Genomic DNA, 26,979 nt, shown 5'->3' with positions numbered 1-26,979 from the left:
TGGATGTTCCTCAAATGTTTTGAATCAATCCTTCGATATCTTTAAATTTCGGAATTTTCTATGACGATGATTATACACTTGCATGAATGCATAAACAAATCAAAATATTGATTAGGCTTCATAAAAAAGTTTGTAAAGGAACCGAATGATTGATTTGATTTTTTTCTACTGCATTGAAAACAATTTACAATTTATCTTCTTCCAAATAATTTGTATCATATATTTCTAAAAATAAAAACTTCTGGGGACCATAGCTGCATTTATATGGATCATTTGATCGAAATCTTTCTGGGGACCATAGCTACATTTATATGGATCATTTGATCGAAATCTATCGGTTCAAACCGCATTAGAAAATCCTTCGAAAAAAATCAGGTTTTATATGGGACTTAATTCTGATCAATCGAGTAGCGAGCTTAAAATAAATATGGCCGGGTGTAATTGCTTTTGTTGTAGTTCAGTGTTTTAATATTCGATTTATATGCAGTATGCGATTACATATGCAGATTTTTGTGCAAACTTAAATATGTGGATTTTAAATAAATAGGAATTTATGTATATATATAAACAAATATACAGTAATATGTACTATCAACCACGGTTAATATACTATAAACCAGCATTTTTTATCACTATTAATATACTATAAACCTGTAATATGCTCTAAACCGTATATTCAAACCGAATATAGATTTTTTATTCAGATTGCAACCGAATATGAATATTCAGCCGAATAGACCGGATATTACTACACTGGTTGCAGCAGATGTAAAGCTCACTATTATGCTTATTACAATTTACAACATCTTTATTCATGCAATTTTATTTTTTTTAATATATTTAGCATGTCTGCAATTAAATAATGTTCTTCACATTAATTTTGGAATGTTTTCGCTAGAACCTTATTTTTCTTTTATAAAAAAAGTTCATAATGTTTACATTACTGCAATTTTGATTTACTAACGTGACAAAATAAATTGTTGTTCAATATTAACAAGAATAATTGCAATTGCAGCGATAAAGATGCTGATATTATTTGGCAAAAGCTTATGCAACATTTTCAACCAATTAGTTTAGCAAAATTGTTAAATTATTAAGTACTTTTGCAATTGAAATTGAAAGTGTCACGTCGACAATTTTTTTTTTTTTCTTTGCAAGTAGGATAAAGATGTCTTCAATGCCGTGTTGGCTTAAGATGACAAAATCTAGTATTATTAACGGTAACTCAATCATTGATGCTAAACCTTCCAAATATGGTATTTCCTGGTTAAAGTTTTAAAGTTTTCTTCTTTTTGGGGGAAATTTCACACATACCCTTAAAAACTTCAAAATTACATATCCCCCTCGAAATTTTGAAATAAATTTGTCCCTCTAAATTTAAAAAACTTACGTATTAACCCATTTTATTATTTTTTATATTAAAACTCATTATAAATTTATAAATACATATTTTACTCTTCATTAAAAGTATAAAACGCCCCATTGAACTTAAATTTGAATATGAAATATTTCCTCTACCGTCCGATCCACACACCTTGCAATAAGATTATTGCGTGTTCGCTTCAAGATTCGTGCTAATATAGCGCCCACGGATGTCAAAGCAATTTTTAACCGCATGCATCGCATTAAGATATGTACACATTACTTCAATGTTCGTGTGTATTCGCTTCAAGATTCATGCTGATTTAGGATGCACAGATCTTAAAGCAATTCAGACAGTAGAGGAACCTTTAGATTCGAATTGGAGTCAAATGAACGTTTTATGCTTTTTAATAAAAGGGTAAAATAGGTATTTTATAAATTTAGAATGTGTTTTAATATAGAAGACAATAAAATAGATAAATATGTGAGTTTTTTAAGTTTACAGGGGATATGTAATTTCAAATTTTAGAGGACAAAATACATAATTTTGAAGTTTTTGAGTGATATATGTGAAATTGCTCCCCCCCCCCCCCCCCCCCCCCCGGTTTTTTAATCACACTATAAACTTCTCTTTAATTAATTAATTTCGTCGTTTTAATTCGACCAACTTAGAACAGGTGAACTCATAACTGATGTTTCCTTGGAACATAAATTTTTTTAAAAGAAAAAGCGCATAAATGCGTGAGAGTCATCGCGCTTTTTTTTATACCGGTACCGGTACCAAAGAGTAACATAACAAGAAAAAAATTAAAAATTCATAGTTGTCTTTAATGACGTATTAATCATTTCGATATATTTCAATTGATATTTTGGTCATATCATGGAATTTTGACTTTTGTTGTTAGGAGAGTTTTAAAAGTTTTATTGGTTATTTACTGTCAAGGAAATTATAAGAGATTCACAGAGACATTCCAAAAAAAGGATTACTTCTGATTTTTTAGGAGTTGGCGTAGAACAAAACAAGGGAATGAGATTTATTGTTGGGATAAAATTGTTCAGCAATCGTACAGAATGCTGCACGAATTGATGTATAGTTGTATCATCAGCTAGCACGAATTTTAATGTGTCTGTAACAAGAGCAGAGTCCGACATTCAAATTATGAAAGTTAAATGTGAATGGAATCAATTATATAAAATTTATGTGTCAATTTTATATTATTCATAACATTTTACTCTAAATTATATCGAAAATAAGATACAAGTATTAAAAAGTAATAAAAAATGGAGATCAATGGTGAAAGAATAACGACATATAAATTATGACGATTAACGGTTTTCTTTCTTTCAAGATTAAGTGTGAGCCCTATAAAAATTAATTAATGAGATTAAGCGTAGATCCTTTACAAATATAAATTTATATTGTGTCCAAATTAATATTTGCACGTGCAAAATGTACAGGACATGCAACGAGCAGGATTGATTCAAACCGCTCAATGTTATTTTCATATAAAAATATACTTTAAGATCGAATTTTATATATTTTTTTAAATTTGTTTATTATTTTCTTAAATAGATTGAAAATCACTAGGTTCAAAGATTTTGTACCACTTAAATGTATTGATATTCTACCAAAAAGATAGTAGAAAGCTTAGAAAATTTTAAAACTCGATCATAAGTATATTTTTATAGAGATGAAGTTAAATGTTCGAATTGATCAATTTAGACCTGAAAAATTGATATATATATATATATAGAGAGAGAGAGAAATAGACTACCATGCGTAGCAAATTAAAATGGATGTTTTAATTTGCGTTCACATCTCTAGATTCAAAGATCAAATAGTCAATCCGAACTTCTTAACACGTTCTTCATATTGAAATGTGCTTGGAAACCAAATTTTATATTTTTTTGAAATTATTTTATTATTTTTTTAGAATTTTTCGAGTGTTTTAAAATAAAATAATAAAAAAGCATTTAATAACGGGTAATGTGCGCTATACATAGTCGAACTAGCGAAGCGCCGAAGCCTCACTCCTAAAGCCTAACTCTAAGAGCATCTCCAACAGTGATTGCTTATGGATTGCTTATGCTGATGTGTCAATTATTTTTGTAATTGCTGGGTTGTATGGCTATTGCTTATTTAGCAATTATTGGAAAGAATTGCTTAATAAGAAATCATTTTCTAAAGATGAGTTGGCCAAATGCTTAATTCTTATTGGCCAAGTGTTTAATTATCAATTGTTTAGTTGATTGTACTAATGTAGGAGTGAATTGCTTAATTTCTAAAAAATTTATAATTATTATTTAACAATTAATTTCAATTGCTGGATTGAAAATGCTCTAAGTCCTAAATAAATGCTATCGTTATTTAAGTTGAACAAATAGTTAGCAGGCCCTTTTAATTCCGACCGAAATTTTTAAATATACCATTTTTTCAAAATAAATAAACCAAAACACCATTTCGGGGTGAATTTTACAAAAACCGCATGGCCGCTTCCCACAGAAGCGGCCACCAGGAGCTGGGCCGCATCTAAGCGAAGCGGCCAATATATTGGGCCGGATGGAGGCCCAGCGGGGTGGCCGCTTTGGAGGGTAGCGGCCAGGGCCGCTTCCTGCGGTAGAGGGCACCCCGAATATGTTATTTTTCAGGATTTTAGGGTTTTAGGCAAATAAATTTTTATGTGTGGAGATTAGATTTGTATTAGGCAAGTATTACTCGTTTTAGGGTTTTAGACAACTATTTAGGCAACTATTATTGTTTGTTTTGATTTATTTGTGATTTATTTGTTGTTTTATTGTTTGTTTGTTTTGATTTATTTGTGATTTATTTGTTGTTTTACTGTGACGAAAAATAATGAAAGATAAAAGCAAAATAGTACAATAAATAACAACATAAAAGAAAGATAAGCATCCTGATATAACAAATCATAGTATATGACAACATAAAAGAAAGAAAGATAAGCATCCTAAAAGTCAGAAGGAGTGAATGGGCGCCTCGCCTTCCTAGTCCTCAAACCCTTAATCCGCACTGCGAGCGGCGTGTGGTCGAGAGAATCATCTGACTCAACGGCCTCGACCTCCTCAATCTCAGCTGAGTGCTGGACTGCAGGACCAAATGCGACTGTGTTTCCAGACTCCTGAGTCGGAAACATACCGTAGGCAGCTCTCACGATAGGATCATCTATGGAGATGTCAGGAAGGTACGTACCGGGATGATACTGTGTGGAGGTGCCAGCAAAGTCCGGTATGGGAGGGTACTGCGTAGGCTGTGAGCTGCCAGGAAAGTGTGGAAAGGGGTGCGGCATAGTGAACCCTGGTAGATATGCAGGAGGAATCGACTGGGTCGGAACATAACCCGGAGAATACAAACCATCAGGGTTTAGGTCGATATTGAAGCCGAGTCGCTCCTCCTACAAATTTACAAACAAGTTATGCATCATTTTTTTTAAAAAAATTGCACAAGTTGTATATATTAAAAAAATAACTTACCTGCGTAGAGAAAAACTGAGTAGGGATCTGCTCCTGAGTAGAGACGGCCTGCTCCTGAGTAGGGACGGCCTGCTCCTGAGTAGGGACGGCCTGCTCCTGAGTAGCCTGCTCTGCAGCGCGCCTCCTAAGCGTCTCTTGTCCTCTATCGAACGCCTGACCGACAGTCTGAGCATCCTGGACTGAAGCCCACAATGCCTCGTCACCACCGTATAGGACGTATATATCAGGCTCGTCCGATATGTCATCAATCTGATCACATCCAGGCAATCCTGCACATCTCAGGAGAGAGTCTAGGCGCGTCTTGTACCCACATTGGCAGACGGCAGGTACATTGTGCTTTAGAATAGCTTTTCCGAGTCTCTTCCAGCCCCGCACTGTGGCCATTGTCGCCGCTATGACACAGCTCTTCACCAGATATAAAGCCTGCAAAATTATAAGTACAATATATAAATGATCTGTACCAGTACGCCCAGTCTCTGCCCGGAGAGATGTCTCTGGCCAAATGAAGCTGTCGCCAAACATCCTCACTAATCGGCTCTGGGGGAGGAGCTGTCTGCCTCAATCCAAACTGTCTCATGACCCGACCGGGGTAATGATGCTCGATAATCTGAATTTAGTAGGTTTTTTAATAAATGTTGTTATAGCTAAAATTTGTAAAATAAATTCAAATACGGTACCTGAAAACATATGAGGGGCACCTCTGCACGCCAGTAACGCTCCTGCTGCCGACATCTCTCGGGCAGTATCTCAAGATAGGTCTGATGTACCCCGTTTACCAAGAGCTGAATTCATAGATTTTAACACTTACGTCAATCAGATGTGCCAAGATTTACAAATTTATTTAGATTAAATTTTAAATAAAATAAGATCTTACATATTCTCTGTAGGGCTGCCATGTAACATACTCTGGATCATCCCTGAGATGCTCGATCTCCTGTCTCCAGTGATTGATGCCGATAGTCCCGCCATGACCTGCCCCGATATAAGTCTTCGGATAGCTCCACATATGCGCATATGCAGGGCATGTGTCTGGCTCGGGTTTGCCCCAATCTGGCACATCTGTCTTGCAAGTGATTGTCGGACGGCCAACAATCAGATGCGCCCAGGACCAATGCTGCAACAACATGCATGGTCCAATAAATGTCTTGTTCTTCTTCAGACATGCTTGATTAAGACCCCTGTACAATGTTAGTGTCAACAACCGGTGTAGTGATGATATTTTTTATATTGAAATTTGTAAACAATAATTTAAAGTCACACACCTATACAAGCATGCGAGAGTCGCAGCCCCCCAATTGTACTTGCTCGCATTGGGCAAATCAGCCAGCAATGGGAGATAGCACAGCCGTACCTGATCTCCGTGCGAATCAGGGAACAATTTGACAGTGATCATCTCCAAAATGTATGCCCGCAAGTGCTGATCAATGGTGGCCTGTTATTTATTTTAATTAAAATATTAGTTAGAAGAAAACTGTTTGTTTTGTATAAGTAAATAAGATAAAATTTACATACCTGAGGGGGACGACTACTAGCAGCTGGAAACTCCTTGAAGGCGGTTCTCAGCTTTGCCAAGCTAATGATACCTGGGGAGATCTGTGTCTTGGAGCCTCTCTTCTTCTCTTTCTGCAAAGCAGCGTGCGGTATCCCCAGCAGGTCCTCGCACAAGGATCTGAAATCTCCATACTCGACGCCCGTCACAGGCTCTCCGACAATGGTCATGCCCCATAGACAACTCACATCCTGTAGGGTGACTGTCATCTCAGCGTGGGGGAGATGAAATGAGTGGGTCTCGGGACGCCATCGCTCAATGAGCCCAGAGCACAATCCCGGATCGGCAATCTCCTCGGCCATCTGGGATAGCTGGTACAATCCCATGCCACGCAACGTCCCTGCATAGGCCTTCTGGTACTTAAGCCACATTTTGTTGTGGCGTACTGTAACTGTATCTAGTCCCTAAATTAAAAAAAAAATTATTAATAAAATTATTAATAAAATTTGAAATAAAATTATAATTTTATTAATAATATAAAACTTACTCCAGTGGCAGCCTCCAAGATACGGTGCTCCGCATTCGGGTACCAGAGAAAGTCTGATACCCGATCAGTGCGGTGCCGGATACCGGGGACCACAGATGTCAATGCCGCATCGACATACTGTGACATCTCATATGGAGTGGGTACTGGTGCACCTCTACTGGAAGAAGGTACATCCCTACTAGAAGACGGTCCAGATCCCATAGATGTCATGCTGTATTTATTTTGGTCTTATTAGGATTTCAAATTAAATTTCAAAAAATAATTATAGTTTCGGTATTAATTATTTTGGTCAATAACTAATTTTGATCAATTTTGGTACAATTTTACAATTATTTTGATCAATAATCAATTTTGGTACAAAAAATAATCAATAATCAATTTTGGTTCAAAAAATAATCAATTTTGGTACAATTTTACAATTATTTTGATCAATAATCAATTTTCATACCATTTCATAATTATTTTGGTCAATAGTTAATTTTGGTACAATTTCATAATTACCTGATCCTACACCCTAAATATTTACCTTACTCCTACTCCTACTCCTACTTTAAACTTGAATTTAAATTTAGAAAGAATAAGAATATTACCTGATTTGAAGGGATGGAAGGGATGGAATAAGGTAAATGAAACAAAGAAAACGACCTGGGGGATATATACTGTACCATGGCCGCTTTGGTGCGTGGAGGGGTGGCCGCTACCCCCCAAAGCGGCCAGCCCGCTTCCATACAATGCGGCCCAGCCCGCTTCCATACGATGCGGCCCAAAAAATAAACCGCTTCCCTCAGCTGCGGCCCACTACTGTGTGCCCGCTTCCCTCAGCTGCGGCCATGTCGTTTTTGTAAATTACGTCAATCCGTGGCGTTTTGGTTTATTTATTTTGAAAGAATGGTATATTTAAAAATTTCGGTAATTCCGACGCATATACTCACGAGTGCCAACGATATATGAAAAAAACACGTGTGCCAACGATATATGAAACTTTTTTCTTCAGCACAGGCGCATAGGCACACATATTTTATTCAATGTTTTTTTTATAATAAAATTTAGAACCTGCTCCTAGACTTTTGTTGGAGTATCTCCGATGACATCAGTCTCAGAGGCGGAGACACGTAAATGGGTCAATTGACTCATTTATTTTTATTATTTTATATTTATTGTTAAATTTGTACATAATTTAATAGAAGATATTATGCAACTGTCAATTTGACTTTTATTTATAATATAAAAAAATTATATGTTTGATCTCTAGTTACGTTTGACCCTCATCCCTTGAATGTCTCGCTCTACCTCTAATTAGGCTATAACTTGATGATGAAAGTATTATATGCTATATTTAATTATTTGTGTAAAATCAGTAGATAGTGTGAGATTTTATTTTAAACCCGGTCAAGTATATTTTTTTTAATTAAATATAATTATATTCTTTATTCTACATTTCAGAACATTATTTACTACAAATAATAGCAACTACTAAATCTCAACATCTAACAACATAAACAACTAAACAACAAAATAAACAAACCCTCACCATTGATAGCAATCACCAATGATCGATCTTTAACATTGATTGACCAGCAACCGAATAAAAGAAAGCATCGACTTTTTTTCTTATTTATTTTTTTGCAGGCGGGGGAGTTTGGTGCAAACTTGGCCTCCTTTGCCCTATCAAGAGTTTTTGTGTAACAGCTTAGAGGTGGGTAGGAAGAGGGAAGGAACGTGGAGGGGCGCAAGGTGTAGGTGAGAGGGTGGGGGCGCTAGAAGATGGGAGGGCTAGTGGATATTGTTGCCAACACTTCATGGAACTCTCGACGAGACTGGATAAGGACATGAAGGTGCCGAGAGACGAGAGAGCTAGCTGCTAGCAGTGGCGTAGCCAGGATTTGAGTCAGGGGTGGGCATAAATCGGGTTCGGATTCGAATCACCTCGATAATTCTCTTCCCACCTCCGTCCGCCTACCAAATTGCATCTCTGCCTATCGAATCGGTTGTAATTTTTAATAAATTACTAATTGATACCGAAACTACTAAAATAATTACTTGTAATTTATAAAACAATTGGTATTAATTGAGAGGAGGGGAATCGCTACTCTGAATTGAACCAAGATTTAAAAATACATTTCTTTCCTAATAAAATTAAACGACTCACAAACCATTTCTAAAGTCTGAACTGATAATCGCTATTCCGAATTGAATCCAGAGGTAGGCAAAATCAAATCCAGGAGTAGGCAAGACCCATTGAAGAATCTAGTCAAAAGAAAAAAAAATGGCTCCGCCACTGGCTACTAGAGCTATTGTCGCCAACTCTCTCTTCTCTCGACGGGTGTGAAGGACAGCAGGGGGGCACAGGGTGGGAAGAGGTGGCATGTTTGCATATGGGTGGCTTGTTGATGATTTCCTCCTCTCTGCAGGGTGATTCTGCTCTTCCGAAAAAAAGGCAGGTGACGAAGGGTGAGTTTCTTGCAGTTGTGGTGGGCGAAGTGGGCTTGCTAGAAAAGAGACATAGGGAGGGAGGACAGGCCACAGAACGTGCTCAAGGGATGAAATAGAGTGAAAACTAGAGTTTTCACGAATTACTCTTTCCTTCCTCTATCTATCCGACAGAGTTTTCTTTAGTTTCTCCACTATTACTCTATCATTTCTTACTTGGAATCACCTTTTTTGAAGGACAAAAAAATAAAAATAAATCAAAATTAAGAAAAAGAAAGCTTGAGTTAGCAACGATGACATAGACTTCTCTTCTCTTACCGGGATAGTAGCTCTCCTAATAAGAATTGAATTAATCAGATTTTGTCAGATTTTATTTAGATTGCCAATTAAATTTATTCTAGTCGAAATATAACATTTTAAATCTGTGACTATTTAATCAAGATGAGAAATTTTCAATTCGAGCTTTATGTTAACGGTCCAAATTTACAAATTCAACAGAGTTTTATTAAACAAATTTACAATAGAAACATAACTAGTAACAAGTTATCTTTGATTTTGATATCAATTTTAGATACATGACAGATGCGCTATGGTTTTTTTATTTTAATGAAATCGGTGGTATATACCACTATTTTTCAAAAAAAAAACAAAGAAATTGTTTTAATTTCAAAAACTAAAATCCACAAAATATCACATTTTTTAATAATGATATTACTATTATAGTTACATACAAATAAATTTTCTTAAGAAAAAAATATACAACGATTTGGTCAGATTCATTGAACCTCTTTTACAAAATTTATATTCAAAATTATTTTTCACTTTAATCAAAATCAATTCATACCTAACTACATATAAATTTACAGTTGTATGAGTCCGTTGATGCGTTTGATACAATTAATAAAGTTAATTGAATTAGACTCGTACATTTAATAGACATGCTGTACTTTAATATGACTGGAGAAAAAAATGTTGACTCCCATAAATGCAAGAAGATAAATGCAAAATAAATGCAAGAAAATATTTACTCAAATGTTTTCCGTTAAATACAATAAAAGAAATTCACAAGAATTCCGCACTTGTTTGTATTTTGACCAACACTTAAAATTTATGAAAGTTAATCAGTCGAAAATTTTATATCTGCTCCTATTTTTTGTGTGGCTATTTTAAATACAGGAGGCCGGTATTATTGTGCTTTAAGATTGGTGCAAACATAATTTGAACGGTCCCAATTTTTCACAGATAAACTCAAAGTTTGAGGATATCTTAGGGAATGCGAAGTCATCAAGGGTCAGTGGCGAAGGTAGCTTATATGAATGAGAAACAACTGACTCTATTTTTTTTAAAAAATTTTTATATTTACATATGATTTTTAATATAATTTAGCGTAAATTGTCACAAGTATTGTAAATTGATTCCATTTTTAACATTAAAATTTTATATGATTGATTTCATTACATGTTTGACCTTCGTAGTTTGGAAATCTGACTTCGTCCCTGTCAAGAGTAGTTACAAAATAAAAGATTAAAGGGGTATCCATGCAAAGTTGTAAAATTGAATAGTTTTTTTTTTTTCAGTTACAACTGACAATGGCCCAAAGACGTAGCTATACAGCAGATTTTGGATGACAGCTGGAGATGGGATAGTAGGGTCTTGGCAGACTTTCTCAGCGCGAATCTCGACGCACTAGGTTAGTTATTGGAAAACCCTGGAAAGAAATCAAACCCGTCTGATTCAAGAAGTCCGGATCCTCTGATTTCTGATCAACTCAAATATGAGTTCAGATTCCGTTAATATTCGCGATAAAGCAAATTGGACGGTCAGGATCTAAACTCAAAATTTGGGTTAACTCAGGTGATATGAATTCCTCATTCAAGAAGATTAGATCCATGTGCAGTGCTTCGTATTGTCGTTCTTCGCATAAAGAAATCACTCCAGCATTGTACAACTGGAGAGAGATTGTCTCTATGGATTCTAGCGGAACACTTTTTATCAGTTTCTGAACAAAACCAGGGGTAAAGAAGAATCCGATCCGTAGTATAATCGAGATACGGTTAATGTGAATACGGATTGTCATTTATAATTAATATTATTTTAATAAGTATTTATTTATTTTAATCTTTTTTTAAAATAAAATTATACTACAATTAATATCTTATTCAATATTCTCAATTTCAAATTTTTATTCACACCTCTGCTGATAGAATCAAGTTCGATTCAAACCGTTTAATTTAAGTTTGCACGAATATATAAATAAATTTCTCGTATTTTAAATAAGTCTGAAATTTGTTTAACTCTGACTTTAATTAACCTGGTGCAAAAGCTGGTATTCTTTCTGGTGCCTAGTGGATAGTGGCAATCTAGTAATATCGCAGAATGTCCTGTTTTTAATGACTCTGGGTGGTCCAGCGGTCAATTCAAACTATTCTTAAATGGTAACATGTTTCAATCAATGATAATTTATCACAAACTTTTTTTTGTATACATATCACCGTTGGTAAGCCTATGATGCTATGGGATGCATAGAGGGCTACGGTGCTACGGCTCAATATTCGAGTTTTTTTAATTCTAACGGTCGATCCGAACTGTTCATATTGTTCTTCATATTAATATGTATTTGGAGGTCAAATTTTATATTTTTTGAAATTTTTTTTACTATTTTTTTAGATAAGTAGAAAATAACTTGATCTAAAAAATTATGCACCGTTCAGATATTTAATTTTCTACCTATTTAAAAAAATAGTAAAAAAAATTTCAAAAAATATAAAATTTGGTCTCCAAACACATTAATATGGCGAACAAGATGAACAGTTCGGTTCGACCGTCAGAATTTTGAAAACTCGAACATTGTGCAACATCTGTGCTCTGGCCTCCAGATCCTGATTCCTTAGACACTACTCTCTGTAATGCCTTCTCTATCACGTATCCTGATGTTGAAGTGTGCAAAAAGACCACCCCAAAGCATTTTTGCGTGTGAACACCACATGTTCATGTTTTACCAAGGCCGAATTTCATTCTCTTTAAAGAAAGTCCACCAAAAAGGTCATAAATTCATCGTTCCTTACACAGTATGTGTGTATGTAGTAGAATCTGGGTGTTCTCAAATTTAATTTTAAATCTATCAGATTGATTTTAAATAATGAATTTAAATTGTTGGAACCGAACTAATTCTCGAATAATATATTTACATACTAAAATTTATATGTTTTGTATTAATTTAGTGTAAAGTCAAGTGATAAAAAATAATGAAAAATTAATGTATTGAAATTAGTTTATTAATTTGAAAATTTATGAGTTTATCGCATAAACACATCACTTTATAGGATTTTAACCATTTGAATTCTTCACTTAAAATCATTATAATATATTTTGAAATTAAGCTCAATTAAAAATTGATGAGCTCAGGACCAATATAGTTCTACTCCCGTATATGTGACGAACAAAATATCTAAAATTAATTTTTGTTTTGATAAAATATTTTCACTGCCGCTTCTGCTATAAATTTAGTAATTTGTAGTCATTATAAGCTATCGGTCTATCAATACTTATAGTTAATAAATTTCCTATTTTTATGGACTCGAATAGTGAGAGGGACTCGAATTCTCGATATTTTATAAATCTTTATAGTTTTTTATAAAATTAATTTATTAACTATAAATCTTTATAGTTTTTAACTTTTTATTTATAAATCTTTACAGAAGCTGTAAAATAGTGAGAGGAACTCAAATTCTCGACATTTGAGCATCAAAGATCTTAGAATTTTTTTCTAACCAACTATGCTAACGTCTTATTCTCAAATAGTTTTTAACTTAAAACATATGTTTGAATCTTATTTTTCCTAAAGAAAAACTTAAAACATATGTTAATGTGCATTAGTTTGACGCTTATACTACTGCTTTTCCATATTTAATTATTTGTAAACAAAAAAAAAAATCTATAATTGTGTTTTAGTATGTTAAAAAATAATGAAATGATTTTTAGAAATAATATTGGAAAAATAATGATCATGTATGTAACAGGATGATTAGTTTACGTGACATGCTTGTGACGTATTATTCTCTATTGATGAACGATATGTCGCACAAATGAACACGTTACGTGATACATAAATCTCATCACCTGACTGACACACATAATGCGATATGTCACAGTAGAATTGACAATTGCATAATTGAGTGGAGCTCTACTAATGAGCCCCTCTTTTAGCAATTCGCACCTTCTGAGATATCTCATATTTTGCATGATTTGTTTGAAAAATCTCGACTTTTCAAATACATCATGCACGAATCTCGAAGCTTGAATAATACTGGCTCCCTACACTGTCCCAGTGTCCCGAATAGCCACCGGGAACGTCGGTCACGCCGCAAAATATGGATTTTCTTTTTAAATAGAATTCATTTTAAATGTTTCAACAGAACAAGCACGGTTTGCTTAGATTTAAAAAAAATTGCCTCTACTAATCCCTAGAATCGGTGGAGCAAGAAAATCAAAAGCTACACCGATCATAGGGATCGGTGGAGCCAATTTTGCACCCGAAACAACATACTACACATAACACCACAGAAGATCCCATATTTAGCTACACCGATCTTAGGGATCGGTGGAGCCTTGGTTTACAAATTTTCAGACGTCAGTGGAGAGAATTTTTGGGGCTACACCGATCCACAGAACCGGTGGAGACATTTTTTTAGGCTCCACTGATCCACATAACCGGTGGAGCTATTTGGTGTAGCTATCTGTGCAGTGTGCTGTGGCCGGGTGGAAAATTTGCTCCACCGATCTCTAGGATCAGTGTAACTTTTGATTTTCTTGCTCCAGCGATCTTAGAGATCGGTGGAGGCTATTTTTCTAAAATCCAAGCAAACTATGCTTATTTTGTTGAAACTCTTAAAAGAATTTTTATTTTAAAAAAAAAATCTAAAATATGAGATATCTCAGAGGTTACGCACCGGACCGGACCTGTGGAAATCAATTATATTTTCTTTCCTTTCTTCAGCGAATCCGTAGTAATTAGTACAATGAGCTCCCAGTCGAGAGATTCGTTCTAGGATTCGTGCCAGATTAAATCGGACGACCCAGATCTTATTCTACTCAGGTATTTCACTAGATCTGAATTCCGAGTCCGTATCCCCCGGTACCGGAGGTGCAATTGAAAACAACGAACGGTCCAGATCAATTTCATTCATATCAAACTCAATCCGGTGCATGTTGAGGTTGTCGGGTTGGGGCTGTCGGGGATATGCTTTGAGATTCGTGTCAAGTGAAATGAACAGTCCAAATTCACCACTTGCACCTCAGGTACCTGCGGTGATGCGGATTCCTGAATTCCGCTGGACGTGTCGTTTTGTCAGCGCGACAGGCGACGTATGTGGGGCCTCCTCGTGAGTGCAGCTTGATTTGGCGTAATAAATAAACTACGGCGCCTTTAAAGAAAAAGAATATGAAGCGGGTTATTTTTGAACCCGTAATGTAAGTCATTCTAAAATCATCCACTGCACAGCACTGTTATAGGTTGTAAAGAATCCGAGCTATTGGGACTATGGACATTATCCGCCCATGATTTTTGATGAAATCAACGATTTTGATCAAAATTTCACCCAAATTATTGCCAGCCAAGAGGTATAACTCCGATTTTTTTAAAAATACCCAAAAAAATAATTATTTTATTAAAAATAACCAAGTTTTGGATGGAATTTTAAAAATACCCAGGCCGCAGATTTTTTCTGCGCTCCGGAATTTTTATTCCGGGCCGCAGAAAAAATTTGCGCCCCGAAATTTTTTATTTTTTATTTTTTTGAATTTTTTATTCCGAGCGCAGATTTTTTCTGCGCTCCGGATTTTTTTTTTTTTTTTTTTAGCGTTTGGAGAAAAAAACAATCCATTATGTATATGTATGTATATGTATGTATATGTATATGTATATGTATATGTATATGTATGTATATGTATATGTATATGTATCTGTATGTATATGTATATGTATATGTATGTATATGTATGTGTATGTGTATGTGTATGTGTGTATATGTATATGTATATATGTATATGTATATCTATATATGTAGAGTACGGCTAACGCGCTTCTTCTAGCATATGGGCCGAAATGCTTCCGGTAGAAATTTGAAATTTCAAAATCCAAAAAGTCGATCTGAACCGTTCATCTTCTTCTCCATATTAATATCTGCTTGGAGACCAAATTTTACATTTTTCTGAAATTTTTTACTATTTATTAAGCCACTTTGAAAATCGCTGATCCAATGGTTTTACTGTTTTGTTAAGCCACCGTTGGATCAGCGATTTTCAAAGTGGCTTAATAAATAGTAAAAAATTTCAGAAAAATGTAAAATTTGGTCTCCAAGCAGATATTAATATGGAGAAGGAGATGAACGGTTCAGATCGACTTTTTAGATTTTGAAATTTCAAATTTCCACCGGAAGCATTTCGGCCCATATGCTAGAGGAAGCGCGTTAGCCGTACTCTATATATGTATATGTATATGAGTTAGGCTGGGGTGCTATGGATAGCATAGTGGCCTCTATGATACGGCTCAATATTCGAGTTTTCAAAATCCAAACGGTCGATCCGAACCGTTCATCTTATTCTCCATATTAATATCTGCTTGGAGACCAAATTTTATAATTTTCTGAATTTTTTTACTATTTATTAAGCCACTTTGAAAATCGCTAATCCAACAGTTTTACTGTTTTGTGCAGCCACCGTTGGATCAACAATTTCGTAAAATACTTAATAAATAGTAAAAAAATTCAGAAAAATGTAAAATTTGGTCTCCAAGCAGATATTAATATGGAGAATAAGATGAACGGTTCGGATCGACCGTTTGGATTTTGAAAACTCAAATATTGAGCCGTAGCATAGAGGCCACTATGCTATCCATAGCACCCCAGCCTAACTCTAATATTTATGTGTATGTATATGTATACACATATATACATATACATATATTATATACACATATATACATATACATATATTATATACACATATATACATATACATATATTATATACACATATATACATATACATATACATATACATATACATATACATATACATATACATATACATATACATATACATATACATATACATATACATATACATATACATATACATATACATATACATATATTATACACATATTATATTATGTATACATACACATATATTATTAAAAAAAATCAGACCATGGATATTTTCTTTCTCCAAACTCTAAAAAAAAAATTAAAAAAAATATACTTATACATCTACATATACATATACATAAACATAAATATTATATACATATACATATATTATAAATATATTATAAAAAAAAATGAGTTATACATATATTATATACACATATATACATATACATATATATATATACATATACACATATATACATATACACATATATACATATACACATATATACATATACATATATATATACATATACATATATATACATATACATATACATATACATATACATATACCTATATATACATATACATATACATATACATATACATATACATATACATATACATATACATATACATATACATATACATATACATATACATATACATATACATATACATATACATATACATATACATATACATATACATATACATATACATATACATATACATATACATATACATATACATATACATATACATATACATATACATATACATATACATATACATATACATATACATATACATATACATATACATATACATATACATACACATATACATACATATACATATACATACATATACATACACATACATATACATACACATACATATACATACATATACATAATGGATTTTTTTTTTCTCCAAACTCTAAAAAAAAAAAAAAACCGGAGCGCAGAAAAAATCTGCGCTCGGAATAAAAAAAAAAAAAAAAAAAAAAAAATTTCAGGGCGCAAATTTTTTCTGCGGCCTGGGTATTTTTAAAATTCCATCCAAAACTTGGTTATTTTTAATAAAATAATTATTTTTTTGGGTATTTTTAAAAAAATCGGGGTATAACTTAGGTGAGGGAAATTTTATAGAATGCCCTACTTTCAAAAATTATCAAACAAAATATCCTCCTCTTAAAATTATTGACAAAATGTCCTTATAAACCCTACTTTTCCCTTCTTTCTCCCTCCCTCCTCTCTCCCTCTTGTTTACTCCCATAAACTTTTTAAGTGCACATTGAATGTCATATTCTTAACATTATTAATTTCTTTATTCATACTAATATTTTTAATATTTTGCACTCTTGTTCATAATTCAGAGATCTTGTGCTTCATTTAATTTTCATTGCATATACTTATTTTGTAGCAACTTTTATTCCTTTTCTTTATTATACTAGGAAAATATCATCGGTAATCATAATTAAGAACTGTGAAACTTAGTTTTATAAATTATTAGGGTGACTAAATACATTTGACATTTTACTTTATTATACTAGGAAAATATCATCGGTAATCATGCTATATGAGCATCTAAATAAGAAATCAGTATTTATTGTTGGAATTAATTTTGAAAGTAACAATGCGGATTTAGAAATTAGAAAGAAATTTTAATCTAGATCGATAGTCTCTTGCAAAATTTTCTCTTTTAAATATACTAAGATATCTTTCTTGTACTATATACTTTTAGTAAATATGTTAGGACCAGTAGTCTCTTAATTACATGTTTTACTCTTGTACATATTTTTTTTCCGCTTCTCTCTTTTTTTTTTTTTTTTTTTTTTTTTTTTTTTTTTCTGTTTTGGTGCAGGATTGACTCTTCTAAATAAATATGTCCGAATAATTTAGGATATCCCATATATACCAAAAGTTCCCAATTGAATTTGTTATCAAAACACTACATGGAAAACCTATGCTTTTTTTTTAATGGGCCTGAGTGCATGAAATTTAATAGTTTTCAACATGAATTATAAATAGAATATTCAATTTAGGGTTAATATTAAGGATTAATCAAACTCTAGGGCCTACATCAGGAGAATCTCAGGTATAATTTGTGGATATTATTTGAGTTAATGAATCACCGAAAAAGTTTAAAAAAATTGAAAATATTGAAAACCATCTTTCCAAAGCCTACAAAAAATAACACAATTTCTTTTCTTTCTTAGTTACGATCAAAATGTCAAAATTTAAAATATTAGTATTGATAAACAAAAGTTGCAAACTATGACATTTAATGTGCATTAATTATGATTACCGGTTATATTTTCCTAGTATAAAAAAAAAGGGAATAAATTTAAATTGTTAAAATCGATGTATTTCACAAGTAATAAATTTACACAAAATAATTATAATTTTTCGAATTAATCAGGTATGAGTCAATTACTAAAAAAAAAAGTTTATAATTTAATTTTAATACATTTATTATTAAAAAATTTACCACTTATTTTTATATTAAATTAATACAAAAAATTATAAAATTTTACATTCAAATATCACTACGAGCTAAAAAGTTAGAAATCAATTAAATAAATTTTACAGTTAAACTTGTTAAAAACATTCAAGTTTTACTTCAAAATTTCACCCAAATTTCTCTCCAGCCAGAGGCTTTTAAGAATTTGTATCCTCTTGGGCACTTGACTAAGTACAATATTGGTAATGTTTGACAACTATGGCTTAGAACTCCTTAGTGCTCTAAGAAGTCTTAAGTTCACTGAACGAGTGCTCCTTTATCAAGCTTAATGCCATCCCCTTAGTGCTCCTTTGACCCTCTTTTCTTAAGCTTGCCTAAGTTTTTAAGCCATGGATTCACATAGCTTAAGCATTTTGCCAAGCTTAAAACTTTCTTAAGAAAGTTATCTTTTTTAACTTTATTGCCGAACAGGTGCTCCTTAGTGCAGCTTAAAATTTAAGCTTCATATGGTTGCCGAACTACTAGCTTCCATGAACTCTTAGCCGAGCGATTGGAATGCGGTGTCTATGTAAATATAGGCCCCTGCTTTGAGATTTGTACTCAGTTAAAACTAACAAACTCATAGTAGAGAATTAGAGTGTTCCTAAGTTCACCGAGTCTCTTTGTGAACTCAACTAAAATATATTGATTGACTTCAAATGATAAATCTGAACCATTGAAACCTTATGAATGATGCTTCTACATACAAATTTTTTAAAATTTTGAATTTAATTTTGTATAGAGTCAAGTGGTAAAAAAACGTTCAAAATATGAATGTATTAAAATAAATTCATGAACCTTCTAATTTTGATCACTTGATTTTGTACTAAATTACTTCAAAAGTTAAATTTTTTTGCATGTAGACACATTGCTCTTAATTTAGATGAGTTTCAAAAATTCAAATTTTTTATTTAAAATAATCCAATAGATTTTAGAGTTTAATTCACAAACATATTTGATAAACTTAGAAACACCTTAGTTCTACTCCGGTCAGGTATTGCACCGGAATACCGGATCTGAATTCGGCTTTTAATAGAATAAAAAAATATATATTTTTTCACGTTTAGGACAATATTTGATGGAAAGTGGAGCTGTTGCTTTCTGTGCTTTTAATGTCTTGAATGCAAGTAACACAACAATGGTGCATGGGACTCGCAGGGTACGGTGTGATGTGGGCACCAGACAATGGTGCAGTGAATCCGTATTACAACTTGATCTGTACCGTTTAAAACGAACAAGGTCTGCATCGACTCATTAAAAAAATCTACATAATACACAAATTGTATGAATTCTGTCTGTTCGTTTTGGAAATTGTTTCAAGACGAGAAGTCAGATATGGACCCCACAATTCATCGACGCAAACTTTAGACACTGGTATATAAACACTATTAATATGTACAACCTATCTCTTATTTTAATTTAAATGTCTGGCAGACTCTGCCTGATTGATTCAAAAAAGAAAAAGATAAAGACTATTAATATCACTATTTTGGGTTCTTTAAATTAATCCATAGTGATGTGTTGGATGTACTAATCAGTGTTGTAAAATTAGATTGGACTTTTAATAATACGAGTAACATGCTCTTTTTTTTTTTAAAGTCAGTGATTTTAAATGTACACTATCAATTTTATTGATAAAAAACGGACTTACGACGAATTAAATGATCCTCATTTATAGATCTAAATTCATTATTATTATGAAATCATGTAAACTACTCTAATCAACTCTAAAAAACACCCTATTGCCTCTTCTCCATCTCTATCTACGATCGGATCCGCTTTGCCGCCGCGCTCCGATCAAGATGGGAGTAAAACCTCTACACTTCGAGCTCCGATGATACCGCACACTCAACTCTGACCGTTTCTGCCCTTTGAATCTTTTTTTCCTGGGTTTTTTTATTTAACACTGATGTTAATAATAATATATGAGGTTTCATATAGTTGATTGATCCTACAGAATTCTTAAAAAAATTTTTGTTAAATTGACAAGAATGTCTAGGATAATACAGATTATTTGGTTTTCGTTCTGTGATTGATTAATTATTTAATAACATATTGAAAATATTATAATTTTATAGTGTCAAAGACAATTTTTCCGTGTGAGATATCGCAGCTTCAAAATTTCATTGGCAAATGTTATTTAAAAGAAGAAATATGTAATTTCATAATTTTTTGGTGGTATACATGAAATTAAGTCGAAGATCTGCGAACAAAACAAATGATAGGCTTAATAATTTATTTTCCCTTTACAAGTAATATCAAATAAGCAATGTACGTAGAAACTTTATTACTATCTAATAAATATAAAGATGCATATGTCGCTAAGAAATTATATATATGGGTAAAACAGCGCGGAGGAATAATTTTTCCTGGCAAGCATATAAAGCCGAATTTTTTATTAATATCCAAATTTAATATTAAATTTAAAAAAATAACCAACTCAGCGGGTTTTCTCGAAAAATACCCTTTCCGGAAATGGCTTCTAAAACCGGAAAAAGAGTGCTGAGTTGGATATTTTTTTAAATTTATTATTAAATTTGGATATTAATAAAAAATTCGGCATATAAAGATTTATTTACTATCTTATATGTGTAATATAAAAAAAAACTCATGTGATCTTCATAATTTTTTATCATCAGTCTCCAGGTACAATAAGCATTTATTTGTAATTATTTACATATCATACAATCATAAATGAATGGCTTACATGCATCCAACACTGAACTCATTTTATTGAAAATGAGACAAATAAGAACTAGCATCTGCTCTAATGATAAAGACACATGGTCTCTGTATGAGAGATTATGAGTTCGAAATTCAGATGAGAAAAATCGTTTGTTATATTAAAAATATATTAAGTAGTTTAGTGGCTTGATCTCTACTATTTACTTAAAAAAAATGAGACGAAAAATATAGAAATAATAAATGCACTGTAAAAATTTCAACAACTTGTATAATTTTAATGGCCTATAAATTGGTGCAGAGGAAGCAATTGCCACAAAAACTGTGTAACTTTTCATATTGCGAATGTGAAATTAACAAAAAAAAAAGTTTAACACGGATGAGTGATGACACATGAAACTAGTAAGCAAACAACCCGGGTGAAAGTTGCCAAATTTTATTTTAGTCGTGTCGGGCGTTAACTGGATGGTAGATACCGTGTGGGCCACCACTTGGTGCGTGTCACCATGTATCCTCTCTAACTCGGGGTATGGTGGCAAATGAATTATTCGGTTTCGGTTCAGCAGGGTTAAAAATTTGTGATTCGGAAATAATTCGGGTATAATTCAGAAATGATTTGGAATTATTCGGATCAGATATATCAGTCCTGCAAGAGAGCCCCAAAAAAAGTTATGGTAAAAATTTGGGAAAAATTCGTAAAATTCGCGAATTTTTGGGATTTAATTCGGTCAAAGTTCGGTCAAGTGAATAATTTAGCGTTCGGTTTGACATCACCAAAAAAAAAAATTATTCAAATTTAATTCGCGAATCTTGTGACTATGATAGTCTCGGGCGATCAAATGTGGCAGCAGTTAGATTAATTTTTATTGCAGTAATATTTATATTTATTGCACGTTGGTTCTGTTGTACAACTTGGTATACATTGTCTACTTAGATTTCCATACAGAAGATCTTAGCATAAAATTTTTGGAACAAAATAGAAATTGGGCCGAGGCGTTCTTGCTTTGGGCTAATAAAGCCGACCGGCGACTGGTTAAGGCTTTTGGTTAAACAGTCAAATTGGGTTTCCGTTTTTAATTAAAGAAAAAATAATTATTATTTGTTTGCTACAAGTTGGTTTTCTCAAGTAGTATTTCTGTATTTATCTTTCTAAAAATAACATCATGTATTCAGATGTCTTTTTTCTTATAAATTGCAGGTAAAGTTATGTCACAGTCAATCAGAAATTTTGGAGCACATCAAAATCTCTAAAACTTTGTTCCAATCCATAAAATAAAAACAATTAGTGAAATTGATAACAAATTCCAATTATCCAACGGGTTGAACTAAGAAGTTTCCAGCTCTCTGCTTATTATTCTCTATAATTAGTGGGTTATGAACGCGTCGTATCGCGTTTGAACGCGTCAGGCAGCTGAGTATTTGTCAAGTATGGCATGTGATGCCGTGTTAGAAGTTGCGAAAACACATATACAACACAATGTGTGCTTTATTTATTTATTTATTTTTGAAATCCATAAAAAAGAGGCTCGCTCTTCTCCCTCCCGAAGAAAACTTGAAAAAAAAAAAAATCTAGATTTTTTTTTAAACATACCAGATACGCGAACGTGCCATTGCACCATATATGTGGGTGTTGTGTATTGCGTATTTCATATGTATATTCAATGCGTTTTATGTATCATGTGATGTTCTTGACATGACATATGACTGTGTCGTGTCGTGCTTTCCAATTCACCCCTCTTCACATACATATCTAATGACACGCTATTTAGGTTCGAAATGGCGAGCTCTAAACCACATATTCGAATTGAATATAGATTTTTTATTCAAAATTTCAGATTATAACCGAATAAAAATATTCAACCGAATATTTGGCCGAATATACCGAATATTACTTCACTGCTCAAAACTACCACCTATATTTTATGCACCACTTTTAAAGTACCATCAATATTTTTGTGTGACTTAATAATTTGATATCATTAGAAGAGTCGAACTATCGTGTGTGCCATACACTGCAAGTTTACAAAAAGACAATCTTGGGTCAAAAATATGTTTGAATTCAACCAGCGCCTTAGCAAGAGGACAGTCAAAAGAGCAATAGATGTTTGACAGCATCTAAACTCTGATGGGGTAACAGCTGTCCATGTCAGACAGACAGACGGCGTCTTATTGGCTGTGCATCAACGAAATAATTAATGAATTTAATTTCCCAAATGGTCTACTCTCTAGTACTGTAGAGGATGAACAAATAGGCCAAGAAGACATGACTTGTTTCGTTGGATATGAATCTGCTGCTTTTTCGAATCTAACCGTTCAAAATTTTATATTTACGTATCTCTATAAAGAAACTTTTTTATTCACAAATCTCAACAAATTTAAACAGTTAGATTCGAAAAAGCAGCAGAGTTCATTCTTGTTTCGTTGATGGGTCATGGCTAAAAAATCTCAACTCTCATGGCTGGCAGGGGGGCATAGGATGAGTCTGAATCTGCTGTAATCCCGGAAGGAATTACAGGGTCCTGAAATTCCAATATCAACCGTTCAAATATTTTCTGCACAGATCTCGAAAAAAAGTAAGTTTTCATGCACAAATCTCGAAAAAGACCAACGGTTCGGATTGAGATTACAGGGTCCTGTAATCCCCCAAGAATTACAGCAGATTTATTTTCGCATAGGATACATTGCCTTTCATGGGGGCAAACTGGTAAAATACAGATCATGTCAGGTTTCGATTTGCAGTGCATTGCAGGCAGAAACTATCGCTAATAACAGATGAGTGCACTCCGCATGAAGGGAAAACACACTTCTTCACTGATAACCAGCTGTTGGCTGAACTGGCAAATGACAAGCAACCACCGATACATGTGGATTGGAGAGGGTTTAAGGACTGCTGGGAAGTTTGGAAAATTTTTATTTCTTCACCAAATCTGAAATGTAGACATATCTCAAGGTGCACTTAGCTAAGAAGGGAAGATTATAACTTTGAAACTGTGATGGATTTACTTTCCCAATTTTTAGGAACTTCTAGTAAAATTTGTATCAGGTTCTAGACAGAAGAAGAATGCATCAGGAAATACAATGTAATCTGCGTTTCTAATAAATGGCATGCCTGAGGAACAAGGGCATTTGAAAGCAAAAAAAGTAAAGAATAAATAAATAAATAAAACAAAACAACGCTCAATAATCACACATCCTCCAAGGGCTAAAATGAGACTTGATGTAATTTAATGAAGTAGATCTAAAAAATTTCAGCGCGGTAAAAATTTGGAAACGGGTATGCATTTTTAACAGACCATTTTCAGCTTTATGCAGCGCACAACTATGTATAGTCTGTTTTTGTTCTATAATCAGTGGGCTTCCTGAAGTCAAAACTGGTCTGTTAAAATTTTACCCATTTTTTTTTAGATGAACTTTTTACCCATTTGAAACATCTTTGGAGAGAAGTTGAACTGGTTTTACTGGTGTTACATTATTTGATTTTACTTTTATTCAATTTGAATTGTATTTTGTGATTGCAGCAACAATCCATGCGAGCATTTTCTCATGTACCCACATCGAAAGGGAACAAGATCCGTTGCACTTTAAATTCCTCCTATGCTCTGCTCTATCCCTCTCTCTCCTCTTTGAAAAGAGAGAGAAAGTAAAAAGGATAACAGGATGTTGTTATCCTGTCAAGAATAACACTAGATTTTGATTCCATTGAAAGATTCATTTTTTTTTTCTGAGAGGATTTCCGTGTCGTGTAAAAAAGTGATGGAATAAATTTAGAGTAGAGTTATAGAAGTTATTTGACCAAATGATGCATTATGCTGAGGTCGTTCATCTAGTCTACATTTTCGGATAGTTAGAATGCTTTTTGAAGATGATGAATGTATAATTATGACTATCCTTTTGCTAATGCAAATGGACATATATGTCTTTTTAAAAAAAAAAAAAAAGAAGTGATGGAATCACTTCAAATGAACAACAATTATGGGATTTTGCCTTTAGATGAGTTTTTTCTTCTTTTTTTACAATCTTATGGATTTAAGGAAAATCGATGGTATGTAGAAGGTCAAACTATTAATTATTTGCAATACAATTTTGTTGACCTTCCCTCGGCTGGGTTGATCAGCGAATGTGCAGATCCTATTGTAGTTGTCTTTTTAAGAAAACAAACTCATATAAAGAGAATGCTTAGAAATAGATACTCTGATCTACCTTAATGCATAGATGCACTTGATTTCAAATTCATTTCTCATTTGATCTGTTTCAGTCAGATCGTCAGAGGAACGGTACAAGCATCACTGAAGCTTGGACCTTGGGTCAACAGTTAGGGCTGCAAACGAATCAAACTGAATCGAACTTACCTTGGTTTGAGTTTGAATTTGAATAAGATTGGAACTAAATTGGTTTGGTTTGTTTCAGAACAAACTAATTTCGAATCGAATTAATTGTGAACTACAAATTTTTCGAATCGAAATCAATCAAATTACAAACTACAATTTTTTTTGGCAACCCTAGTTATACCAGTAGTTTATGCATTAGTTTTCTTCGCGGAACGAAATTCACACAGTTTCTTTTTACCTTTTATGAATTCACACTGATGGATTATGGGCCAGTTCAAAATTCTGTTACTTTTTACGCTGTTGGATTGATTAAAATCACGTCATGGACCTAGTCAAATAAAACTTATATCATTGTTAATTTGTTATGCTACTAAAATATTTTTCTATTATAAGTTATCATTATATTAACAATTGTGAGCTCTAATATAAGTTCGGTTCTTGTATTATTAAAGAATGATGGTTGAATCCATGAGTTGCATTATTTGAGATTTGAAACTAAATAGTTTGCGAATCAATTTTGAACAAATTATATCCAGCTTGAGTTTGATTTGAATTAGATTCGAACTGAACTTGTTTGATTTGTTTCAAAATGAACTAATTTCAAATATAATTAATTGCAAACTTAAGAACTTGCATTTGGTCTAGTGGCAAAGGTACATGGCTCCCATGTAAGAGGTCATGAGTTCGAAATCCACAAGTGGGGAAATCTTCTATAATATATATAGGAGTTTGAAAATGTGTTGGGTGGCTTGACCTCCAACCCATAATTTCAAAAAAAAAATTAATTGCAAACTTTTCGAATCAAACTCTAATCGAATCGAAAACTACCAACTTTTTGTGCAGCCCTAGTCAACACCACTTGTCGCCAAGAGCAAAACTGGTCTGGAATACGAATTTGCATCCTCTGAGATATCTTATATTTTGCGTGACTTTTTGGAAAATCTCAACCGCAATACGTTCTGCACGCATCTCAAAGCTCAAATAATACTGGCCCCCTAAGTCACCCCCAAATAGGCACCGGACACGTCGGTCACGCAAAATATGAGATATCGCACTCCTGGAATACGGCCTGGGCAACGAGCATTACAGAGGGAAAGAAATAAAATATATTTTTCCAACAAACAGCAGCCCGAGCACTAATTAATTAATGATACGGTCTTAGATGTCATTTTATGGACGTGTCATTGTTAGATACGACGCATGAAGAGAATAC

At 33.2% G+C, this 26,979-nt stretch overlaps 1 protein-coding gene across 1 annotated transcript; it reads right to left on the bottom strand.

Annotated features, from left to right (window-relative positions):
* Positions 1–4,255: 4,255 nt before the first annotated feature.
* On the bottom strand, positions 4,256–7,220 carry LOC144551864 (uncharacterized). Its single transcript, XM_078299963.1, has 9 exons — positions 6,888–7,220; positions 6,364–6,804; positions 6,114–6,283; positions 5,726–6,029; positions 5,529–5,633; positions 5,313–5,458; positions 4,942–5,254; positions 4,852–4,899; positions 4,256–4,772 (listed from the first exon to the last, which is right to left on the bottom strand). Exons 1-9 carry the CDS (start codon positions 7,095–7,097, stop codon positions 4,329–4,331), a joined length of 2,181 nt encoding a protein of 726 aa, XP_078156089.1. The 5' UTR covers positions 7,098–7,220; the 3' UTR covers positions 4,256–4,328.
* Positions 7,221–26,979: the final 19,759 nt, after the last annotated feature.

The sequence above is a fragment of the Carex rostrata genome, chromosome 3, assembly GCF_964058835.1.
Source record: "Carex rostrata chromosome 3, lpCarRost1.2, whole genome shotgun sequence".
In the NCBI taxonomy this organism is placed as follows: domain Eukaryota; kingdom Viridiplantae; phylum Streptophyta; class Magnoliopsida; order Poales; family Cyperaceae; genus Carex; species Carex rostrata.
The sequence above is the reverse complement of the archived record's forward strand: the minus strand, read 5'-3'. Positions and strand labels throughout refer to the sequence as shown.

Coding starts and splice junctions, on each gene's coding strand:
- LOC144551864 (XM_078299963.1), bottom strand. CDS start 7,097: ATGACATCTATGGGATCTGGACCGTCTTCTAGTAGGGATGTACCTTCT. Junction 6,805..6,887: donor TCTTGGAGGCTGCCACTGGA/GTAAGTTTTATA, acceptor TTTTTAATTTAG/GGACTAGATACAGTTACAGT. Junction 4,773..4,851: donor CTCAGTTTTTCTCTACGCAG/GTAAGTTATTTT, acceptor GTAAATTTGTAG/GAGGAGCGACTCGGCTTCAA.